This window comes from Diaphorina citri, unplaced genomic scaffold (assembly GCF_000475195.1).
Source record: "Diaphorina citri unplaced genomic scaffold, Diaci psyllid genome assembly version 1.1 scaffold87, whole genome shotgun sequence".
NCBI lineage: Eukaryota > Metazoa > Arthropoda > Insecta > Hemiptera > Psyllidae > Diaphorina > Diaphorina citri.
Window position 1 is genome coordinate 192,205 of NW_007377524.1, and position 11,540 is coordinate 203,744.

Here is an 11,540-nt window from a genome sequence, read left to right on the forward strand (position 1 = left end):
CTGTAAATTCAATTTCTTTTTGCAGGAATCAAGTCTTCTCAGTCAGAAGGTTTCCATATGGAGTTAGATGACTATTTAATTGGTATTCTTCAGCTGGCCTCTGAACTGTCAAGATTTGCCATCAATGCTGTCATCTGTGGTGATTACCAGAGACCCTTGCACATTTCCAACTTTGTTGCTGAGCTCAGTGCGGGATTCAGTATTCTCACAATGAAAAATGATTACTTGAGAAAAAGATATGATGCTTTGAAATATGACATCAAAAAGATTGAAGAAATAGTTTATGATCTCTCAATCAGAGGACTGAAGAATAATGCTCCTAATGAAGCAGAAGTACCTGCAGAGTAGAATCTAACTCTGGTTTAGGTAAAACTCTTTTTTATACTTTACTGTTATTTTGAATACTTGATTTGTATATTTTGCATTTGAATGTGTTACTAAATAAAAATATTTTATGTACATATAAAAATACATATATAGAAATCTAACTCTGGTTTAGGTAAAACTCTTTTTTATACTTCACTGTTATTTTGAATACTTGATTTGTATATTTTGCATTTGAATGTGTTACTAAATAAAAATATTTTATGTACATATAAAAATACATATAAAATAATAACTTGGGTTTATTTACAGATTTACCAGGGACCACAGGCATAATTCACTATTATCAATAAAATGTTTTAACTACAGAATCTTGTAAGAGGTCTACATAACATTTGTGAGCTGCTAAACACTCTTCAAAAAAGTGCCAACTGTGATGGTCTTTCAAATTAAAATTCCTCTTTAGTATTTTCACTGATTGCACTTTACAGAACAATATCAGCTCTTTCATTTCATTTTCAAACATATCCTTTGAGTTACATCTCTGCATTGATATCAAATTTCCACCAATGGCGTAATAACTTGGGTTTATTTACAGATTTACCAGGGACCACAGGCATAATTCACTATTATCAATAAGTAAAATGTTTTAACTACAGAATCTTGTAAGAGGTCTAACATTTGTGAACTGCTAAACACTCTTCAAAAAAGTGCCAACTGTGATGGTCTTTCAAATTAAAATTCCTCTTTAGTATTTTCACTGATTATAACTATTGCACAGAACAATATCAGCTCTTTCATTTCATTTTCAAACATATCCTTTGAGTTACATCTCTGCATTGATATCAAATTTCCACCAATGGCGTTTACAGAACAATATCAGCTCTTTCATTTCATTTTCAAACATATCCTTAGAGTTACATCTCTGCATTGATATCAAATTTCCACCAATGGCGGGACTTCCTATTTTGCATATTACATACGAGATTGACATGGTTCAGAAATAACTCAGGCCAGATGTTGAAATTCCTTTCTCACTTGTGTCAACTTTTTCGACTGGAATTTGAAATGATCTTGGAATTTCTTCTCACACAGTGTCAGCAAATTGTTCAGAATAAAGTCTGCATTCTGCACAATGAACTCTCTCTGAAAGGAAAAGAATAAGCCAGTCTAGTTAGCTTGAAAGCTAGCGCACGTGCCTTGTGAGCGCTAGTTCGCGGGTTCGATTTCCGCCCGGAGCGAACCCGTTCTCGGAAAGAATGAGTGCAATGTCCTCTCTTAGATTTCAGGATGATAAGACCTCCGTTACAGTTCCCTCTATTAAACTTTGAAAAAAAAAAACCTAATCTTCCAGAGAAATCACCAAAAAATAGCCATTATAGTGAGGATTTTTTTTCCATCGAATCGCGTAGCACGTACAAACACCAGTTGGAAATCAGCTCTTGCTGAATGAAATACAAACCGCATACATACCTCCTCAGCAAGCTTATCATTCCTGAGGGAAGCATCGACATGTCTGAGCTGTGCCTGCATGACTGCATACAGGGTCTCCTCAATATTGTAGATCAGATTAATAGATGACTAACTTACCTTGGTACAAAGGGTTCAATTCCAGCCCGATTCGGACTTTATCCTGAAGTGAGGGAAAAAAATTAAGGTTCTGGAAGCCCAGTTGAGTGACTGGATTTCGGAACTCTATATCGATATCGGGAAGCTCGACTCAATAATATAGCATTCCAACGACCAAAATCAGGGGAAGTAATAGAGTTCTTCCACCCTAAATTGTGGCACCCTATCACTAATTTTTTTTTCTTTCTATCCTGTCCTCGTTCTCTCTTCGATTTCGGGACGTTACTGTAACTATAACGATCTATTATTTCTAGGTAAGACGGGACGGCCCTGCACTTAGCTATGTAACTAGCGCCTCTACTGTATTCTTCACTAACCTCAGTCTAATGATCACTGAGCTACAGAAAGTCGCCTTCCCGTCTACTGGTGAATGTGCTGCTGCGTTTGTTGTGTGGGCTACCAGAGAGTTCAACCTGTTTGTATCACATGTCATTCGGGAAGTAAGTGTTTTCTGTATAATAACGTAATATACACGTGTTTTAAAAGACTTTGCCAGGTGCGGGTTTCTCGAGAATCGCAAAGATTATCAAAAAACTCCGAGATAGGGATCTTTTTTTTTGGGGGGGGGGGGGGATCCGCAACCGATGTCCCGAATCTCATCTCTGAGCTCCTGGTCCGTGTCCAAATGGGACTGATACGCTGCAAATATATCTGTGATAGGGCCAGACATGACGAGAGAAATGTGAAAATAACTGATTTTTCACTACTCAAAAATCTCACTACTCACTGTACTGTGTACTCTGTAGTCTGTACTTTTTCAGTTTTTCTTTTTGCAAACTTGTACCTTGTACTTTTCGACCATTTGCGTTCAATTTCAAATTTTCGCGGTATCTAAACTTGAGTTGTTGATAAAGTAAAAATCTCACTACTCACTGTACTGTGTACTCTGTAGTCTGTACTTTTTCAGTTTTTCCACTTTTTGCAAACTTGTACCTTGTACTTTTCGGTCTTTTCGACCATTTGCGTTCAATTTCAAATTTTCGCGGTATCTAAACTTGAGTTGTTGTTAAAGCAGTTTAGCCAAACTGAACACATTTCTATTAAAAACCATTTTATCTATTTTGGTTATATTTAAAAGGATACGAATTTAAAAAGGTTGATAAAGCAGTTTAGCCAAACTGAACACATTTCTATTAAAAACCATTTTATCTTATTTTGGTTATATTTAAAAGGATACGATTTAAAAAGGTAATTGAAATGGACTTTTGTTGATAAAATAAACTAAAATTGGCCAAATCATGTGGACATTAAAGTTTTTATGAGGAAGGACGAATTTTCGATAAAGAATAAAAAGTTGTTTTTAGTTGGTAGCCTTTTCAATTTTGTTTACAATTTCTGAGCGTGCGTTTTGATTGGTGGAATCATATCACGTGATGCCATCTTTCCCCACTTTTTCATTTGGCGCGTTGGCCATCTTGTTTTTCTCGCAGTTTTCAATTTTCATTTGGCTTTTGTGTTTTGTGTTCGTTTGTGCTCCGTTCTTCACTCTTTTCTCTTGTGAAATTAATAAAAAATTGTTAAAATGGTAAGTTTCCTTTCTATCTATGTGTTTCTTCATTAAAAATTACCCTACATAATATATCCCTCGATTGTGAAATTCACAACCTAACTGGGTTTTCGTTCTGTTTTTAGGCTGGTGGCAAAGCAGGTAAAGACTCTGGCAAATCTAAAGCCAAAGCCGTCTCCCGATCAGCCCGTGCTGGATTACAGGTAATATTATTTCTTATTTTTTAATTTATATAATTTTAGCTTCTTTTTGATTCCAAGGCCGGTTTGATTCGATCATCTGCTATCCAGACACCGGCCGAAGAGATTTCACGTGTCGATCACCAGTCTCTTCTTCATGATGTTACTACTGTGCTACAGATTTTGATTCATTGGATTTTTCAGTTTTCCCGTTAAGTATTTTAGGAAATTTGTGTGGAAATTCGCTGCTATACCCGTAGGCAGTTGGATTAAACGTACTCGTTTTGGTTCAAGTTTTGTAACGACTTTTTGGCGCTCAAAAATAGTGCGTCCTCAAAGGACTCCACAACACATCACTTTCAGAAAGGTAAGTTCATTAACTTTGGGTGAGTTACCTCTTGATTACCTATCTTGATATGCTAATGATAATGTTCGAGTTATCAGATTAGTAACTTGGCTAGAGAAACTTGCCAACTTTGAATTCCAAGCCAAGAGAAATTGGAGATTACTTACCTAGGAGTTACAAGTGGTTTGTGGATTGGTACAGCTACAGAGGTAGGTAGGAAAGTACCTGCTTAATTCAGTTTGTCTATGTAATAAATAATTTATTGTGTAATACTTGTAATCTACTCATAATTAAGTATTGTTGTGTATGTAGGTACATGGGATGATGAGTAATCATTGTGGTTTGTTAATACAGGTATGTCTACACTATGTCTCTGTCTAATGACAATGACTGGAACTATGTCCAATCAAAGGATTTTGTTGGATTAAAATTGAAAATATAGTGGATAAAGCTGTCACTTCAAATTTAGGTGCATTTTTGGTTAACTGTGGACAACAGTGAGTACAACTTCTGGAACTTGTTTCTTTTTACTGTTATTATTTACTTACTCCCTTGTCATTTCTCTCTCTCCCTCCCTCCTTCTCTCTCCTTCATCCCATCTTTTTTTTTAAACAACTTACTGCTACATTAGATTACAGATTCGTGTGGTCTGTGTCACAGCATGCCCGTCCTGTTGTAGGTATCTCCTGCATCAGATGGACGAAAAGAGATAGAATGCTTCCTATTTCATGGTGATATCTACAACTGTGTAAAAAAAGGATAAATTATAAAATTATAATAGAAAATCAGAAGCTCAAGTGCATTGCTTTGCACTGCTCTACATTTGGAGTTTAATTAAACTTATTTGATTAAGGTTTAGGAAATAAATTCCTACTTTTTATTGGGATAAATATCTTGGGAGGAAACTTACCTTAAGTTTGTATAGCGTGTATTTAGACACGTTTCATTCCTCAGATTATCGTATGTGATTCGTTAGGCAGGTTCTGCAGGAACTGTTTATAAGAGCTATCAATTTGTATCATCTTTTACTGTAGTAGAATTTAGGGGGTGGGTGTTACAACCTCACCCCCAACACCTATTGTATAAGAATTGCATAGACTTCTATTGAAATGCTTTAAATGAAAGCTCAAACTATAAATAAGTAACACTTGACATGGAAGTCATTTTTTTTCTTCCCCTCCGTTTGATCTGAAGTCTACCATTACACCACTTGACTTGGGATCTTGGGAGCACTTGACATGGAAGTCATTTTTTTTCTTCCCCTCCGTTTGATCTGAAGTCTACCATTACACCACTTGACTTGGGATCTTGGGAAGAATAAGTACCTAGATGCTAATATTAATACTTCCTGCTTGTCAGGAAGTATTAATAGGTACCATCACTAGTGAGTACAACTTCTGGAACTTGTTTCTTTTTACTGTTAATATTTACTTACTCTCTCGTCATTTCTCTCTCTCCCTCCCTCCTTCCCTCTCCTTCATCCCATCTTTTTTTTTTTTTTTTTACAATTTACTGCTACATTAGATTACAAATTCGTGTGGTCTGTGTCACAGCATGCCCGTCCTGTTGTAGGTATCTCCTGCATCAGATGGACGAAAAGAGATAGAATGCTTCCTATTCTGGTACTGGGTTAACCTGTTGGTTGGAATATTTGCAATCGAACAAGTTTTTTTTTCCATGTGGACATCGAACTCGGGACCACCTTCTTGAAAAACAAGTGCTTTACCACTAGACTGATATATGTCGTTCTTTGACATAGCATTACGTTTCCTTAACTCTCCCCTTGGGGTGCTCAGATCTGGAAGGGGAAATGTATCAGCTATCTCATCTACTCACTGAACAAAGATCGCTGCTAGCTACTCTGGCTCACACTTCTATAGTGGAAGGAGTGATGCCAATTCCTATCAGTAGTAGCTCAGGAGAACAAGCTCAGGCGAAAAAACAGCTCAGTGATATCATGCAGAAGGTATTACTTTACGAGTACATAAGTAGACAATATAACCATTATAACCTGTAGAAATGTCATAGACAATACACGCTGAACTCTTGCAAACTGTAGAAAATACAATGATTTAAGATTAGTGAAAATGTGAACCGTTCGCCAAGTGCAGAAAGAATCCGATTATTTATTAAAACAAACGAGTAAAACCAGAAATTCACTTGGTAAAACTTGATTCATTTGAGTTTAGTTCTACCATTATTTGTTTATAATTTTCATCTACTCGTAACATCAATATCTGGTAATGCCGCCACTGGTCGCTACTTGATAAACGTAGCTCCTCCATTGTCCTCACGAAGCTGAGTGCACTCCAAACACAGAGTCGAAAAAACTCCGACTCCGCCGGGAATCGAACCCAGGACTTCCGGAGTGCAAGCCTAGCTGGTGATACCCACTCGCCCCGAGCTTGAATCGACCCTGCGACCAATCGCTTACAAGGTAGAGCCGCAATACCCTCCAAGGTAACTAGTTTTTGTTGGATCAATCCTATTGTTTCAGGTGGAAGGTTGTGTAAATCTACTAGACTCCTCTCGGTCCCTTATCTACGAAGGAGACCTGACAGAACTGGACGTAGGTAACTGATGTTTAGAAAGGCTCTAACTTTTTTTTTTGGTGACTTATATGGAACTTTAGAAATAGAAATAGATATTTAGGAAGGTTAGTGTTACGGGTGAATGAATTATTATTACGAATATTGAAGTTGTTATAAAATATGAGAGAGTTATTTATTAGAATATTTTTATTGTTATTTTGTGTAAGGATCAAATATATATGCAGAATATTTACATTTATACTAAAAAGTCGAATGGTTAGTCTGATTTTGATTAATTTGATATACATCTCCTGCAGACAAAGGGAATTTAGACAATTTTTTTTTTACCCTGATTGTACCTTTGGAGGCCATTGTTCTTATGGAGGGCTAGTTTAGTTCACTGAGGACACTAGGCCTCTAAATCTGAGCTCACCGAGTCTCTAAATTGAGACTGAAGCCAGCAACGTGAATTTCCGGTGTGGTCTCCCTTCTAAAAACTTGTCTTGAATATCTTGTGATTCATTGGTTATTTCCAGTAATCTATCTGAAAACTACCTATTACTATCGCCACAATACCCTCCAAGCTAACTAGTTTTTGTTGGACAAATCCTATTGTTTCAGGTGGAAGGTTGTGTAAATCTACTAGACTCCTCTCGGTCCCTTATCTACGAAGGAGACCTGACAGAACTGGACGCCCTAGAGAACAAACCAATGCGTCGTATCCATGCCTATCTGTTATCGGATCTACTGATTCTAGCCACCCCCAGTCAGCAATCACCAGGTCGCTATCAACTCAACACGAGTTATGAGCTACCTGCGTTACCTGTGGTTAACATACGACACATTGCGTCTGCATTCAAACTTCTGGCGTTTCCAGATACTCGCGTGTTTCAAGTAAGAGACACTTTCACACTGTGGTTAATATACGACACATTGCGTCTGCATTCAAACTTCTGGCGTTTCCAGATACTCGCGTGTTTCAAGTAAGAGACACTTTCACTTATAGACATCTTTTTCCCCCCCTTGTTTGTCGACTGGATGCCTTTCACACTCAACCTTTTGATATTTCTTTAGCAAGGGAAATTTCAGGCTGATAGCCTCCCTGTTTAAAGTCCCCCGGTCACACTAAGCTGGTCTACTCCCTGGGGGCACGGTTGGTCCAGTGGTAACGCGCTTGCTTGCCATGCAGAAGGTCCCGGGTTCGAATCCCACCATCGACAAAAATTTTATAGACATCTCTTTTCCCCCCTTGTTTGCCGACTGGATACCCTTCGCACTCAACCTTTTGATATTTCTTTAGCAAGGGACATTTCAGGCTGATATGCTCCCTGTTTAAAGTCCCCCGGTCACACTAAGCTGGTCTACTCCCTGATTAACGTTCCCCAGACAGACCATTCTCACTATAGGTAGCTATAGTGAATGGTCTTTATCTTATTACAGGCCCCAAGTGCAGCTATCAAGAAGGAATGGCTGGATCATTTTGACGCGATCAAGAAAGGCAAAATAGGACCTGATCAGAATCAGAAATCAACAGATGTTAAAACTCCAGCCAGTGGAAACCCATTTGATGAGGTAAGAAGATGTAATCTGTAGGTTTCTCTTTTATTTCCTTCATGTCCACTTGTGATTAACAGAATGATTTAAACATTAAATCGATGACACACCGGCAATGCAGTGAAGCAGATGTGAGATTAGAGGAAAGAGGAGTGCAAGGAGGGGAAAGGAAAAAGAGGCAGACTTATATGTTTGTTTGTGTCCCGTGTGCAGATGCAAAAGACCGAGGAAAATATATATATTTTAAAATTCTCCACCCGTTTCCCCCTCAGGAGGATGATGAAGAAGAAGATGAGCACCCTCATGAGGATCCCCCACCCCCCGTACAGATACCAGAGTGGCTACACGAGGTACCTGAAGATCTGGACGTGCTCATTGTAGAGCGACACTTTGAAGAGGCGTACCATTTGATAGAGAAGACACGGGAGTATCTGAATGAACCTAGTGGTGGGGATAGTCTGGACACGGCCTTCGTACAGGAGTGTGAACGCAAGCTGAATGCACGTGTGGAAACGCTTACTGCTATGCTGACTAAGGAATTAGAGGTAAAGTGAACCGTTCAATCACACCCAAAGAAGTAGGGAGAATGTAAATGCGTAAGAAATAAACGAGCTTTCATAAAGAGAAAGAAGGACAGGGGAAAAAGTGAACTTCTTAGTGGTTTTTTCGGCAGGCAATTTGTTACACGAAATGTTTTTTGTGTGGATTTCACAGTTTTTTTTTTTTTTTTTCTCTTTTTTAATATTTAAAATGACCTAATAGCTAATTCTTTTGCATTTGTAAATTGTAACAGCATTTTTATTACTATTATTATTATTTTTAGATTTTTGTGTTTGTTCTTTAGGTTTTGGACTTCAATTTGTTTTTTGTTCAAATTCTATTGGAACAGATAGGGAAATCGACTACACTAGATCAACACGAAATTAAAATAAATTATTTTTACTCTTTCTTAACCCTTTCAGGTAACGCCGGACAAATCGTTACAGGGAGGTCTCAGATCGGCGAGACCTTTCATCCGTGTTCTCAATCAGTTGAACAAAACCTCACTCAGCTGTGATCTATTCCTAGCGCTGTGCTCTAGTATACTTCGAGCTCAACTGAAGAGGGTGAGTGAAATCAATAGATGACTAACTTACCTTGGTACAAAGGGTTCAATTCCATCCCCATCCGTGGCACAAGCTCTGCTTATACGGATGGTGTCTAGTTTTATAGATTGAGGAAGCACCTAACGTTGTAGATACCCCTCACATTTTCGAATTAACTTGTTCAATGCATGAGTACCTTTAAGGTTCCGGAAGCCCAGTTGAGTGACTGGATTTTGGAACTCTATATCGATATCGGGAAGCTCGACTCAATAATATAGCATTCCAACGACCAAAATCAGGGGAAGTAATAGAGTTCTTCCACCCTAAATTGTGGCACCCTATCACTAATTTTTTTTTCTTTCTATCCTGTCCTCGTTCTCTCTTCGATTTCGGGACGTTACTGTAACTATAACGATCTATTATTTCTAGGTAAGACGGGACGGCCCTGCACTTAGCTATGTAACTAGCGCCTCTACTGTATTCTTCACTAACCTCAGTCTAATGATCACTGAGCTACAGAAAGTCGCCTTCCCGTCTACTGGTGAATGTGCTGCTGCGTTTGTTGTGTGGGCTACCAGAGAGTTCAACCTGTTTGTATCACATGTCATTCGGGAAGTAAGTGTTTTTTGTATAATAACGTAATATACACGTGTTTTAAAAGACTTTGCCAGGTGCGGGTTTCTCGAGAATCGCAAATCATATTAAAGATCTTAAAAAACGTAGTACTTCGGTACAAGCTTGAGCTCGTTCCAACAACCAGGGCCGGAGTTATGACTTATTCAATTTTTTTTCATTTTTCCATGGTCTTTCGTCAATAAAGGAAGCACCGAAAAATTTGAAATTTATTTTGATCCGTGATTTGTGCTTCAAACAGGTCCCACTATTGATTTATATTGAAATTAAGACCCACTCTTGCCTTCTCTCCTCAGCTGTTTGTCACTCAATCCAGTCTATCCACCCTCAGTCCCTGCATAGCTGCTGTGAGTGCCAAGTGTGATCAGCTCACCAGTCTAGGCTTAGATCTACGCTACCTACTAGACGATTTCTGTGACTTGATCCAATGTTGCCAATGTCCCTGATTCAAGATAATTGATCAAAGCTATCAGAAATGTTACTCGTTGAGAGATGAATTTCCAGTGATCATTGAATCTGTAAATGAAGGAGAAATAAAACTTTAGTGGTGGTAGAAATGGTTTCTCACAAAAATGATGTGAATGTATTCAAGGCTCAAGTAGCCTAGCACACAGGAAACAAACTGGTTTGTGTGACAGATCAAACTTTGTCCCTTAGGCTGTTGTATATCCCAGCCAAACAGAGGGCCTCTGTGGGTTGTCAGTTGGGTTAAATCTTGAACAGTGGGTTCAGTAAATTTTATTGACAGTCAAATGTTGTACCTACCTGTGGTAGCTGAGAGATTGAACTTTGTCTGATAATTTACCATATCCATCCTTCACATCAAGTAACAAAGTCTTGGACTTGTCACAAGCACCTCGTATCTCAGATGAACCTCCTTCCTTGTGAATAACTTGCAGCACTGTGGTAATTTCTCTTAGTTTGACATCAATGATTTTGACGATGTCCCGATATTGTACCTCAGATGAACCTCCTTCCTTGTGAATAACTTGCAGCACTGTGGTAATTTCTCTTAGTTTGACATCAATGATTTTGACGATGTCCCGAGTTTATCGTCCCAAAAGCGTAGGAAGACAAGATAGGATAAAGCCAGCCGTTCTGAGAACGAACCTTATCCATTCAGGATAAAATCCGTCCAGGGCGGGAATCGACCCCACGATCTAGCGCTTACTAGGCAGACGCGCTACCCTCCAAGCTAACTAGGCTGCAGGCTGCTCGCTGCTGGATGATGGGTTTAATAATTTAATATACAGCAGCTGTTTAGCTGATACGAGCTTAAGCCGCTTAGGCGGGATTTTATCGTGCAAAGGAGGGTTAACAGTTCTCCACACAAAACAAAAGTACGTAAGTACGTTACAAACGGTTATACTATTTTTTTGAGGGAACTAGCGTAAGCGTACCGTAATGACAAAAGCATTCCGTTGCATTACCGCACACACCGTGCAGTGCTGCTCTCTAGGGAGCTAATGTGTAACTACTATGGTCAACAGGTTTTTCAAAAGGAAAAGAGGGGAAGTTGGATTTTGTTTACACGCACATTGCCTGCAGGCGGTAATCCGTACCGTAATCTTCACTCTTCAGCTTCAGTCAACTTCTTTTTCTTTAGCCATAGCGAGTTCTTCGAGTTTATTTCTTGAGGTTGTACGTTGTACCGAAGAAGTTCTTTTAGAAAAGTTGATTTTTTTTGTTCAATTTCATGTTCTTCAAACCAGTTTCTTATACTCCTTGTGTACAGCTTTTTCTTTTGTATAA

At 38.6% G+C, this 11,540-nt stretch overlaps 2 protein-coding genes across 2 annotated transcripts in view; one reads left to right on the forward strand and one right to left on the reverse strand.

The window, feature by feature from the left end:
• The window catches only part of LOC103524049 (exocyst complex component 8-like), a gene marked incomplete at its 3' end in the record, with an annotated part of 12,618 nt that extends 2,426 nt beyond the window's left edge, over positions 1–10,192 (forward strand). The window contains exons 2-7 of the mRNA XM_026833273.1: positions 7,138–7,410; positions 7,957–8,088; positions 8,343–8,615; positions 9,033–9,176; positions 9,585–9,770; positions 10,085–10,192. Coding sequence (XP_026689074.1) covers positions 7,138–7,410; positions 7,957–8,088; positions 8,343–8,615; positions 9,033–9,176; positions 9,585–9,770; positions 10,085–10,192 — 1,116 coding nt within the window. The remainder of the gene's footprint in view (positions 1–7,137; positions 7,411–7,956; positions 8,089–8,342; positions 8,616–9,032; positions 9,177–9,584; positions 9,771–10,084) is intronic.
• Positions 10,193–10,195: 3 nt separating this feature from the next.
• Positions 10,196–11,215, reverse strand: LOC113473833 (translin; the record flags this gene model as incomplete). The annotated part of the gene is made up of 3 exons (XM_026833276.1): positions 11,179–11,215; positions 10,554–10,785; positions 10,196–10,304 (listed from the first exon to the last, which is right to left on the reverse strand). Coding segments are annotated over exons 1-3 (378 nt in total), but the record flags the coding sequence as incomplete, so codon positions are not given.
• Positions 11,216–11,540: the final 325 nt, after the last annotated feature.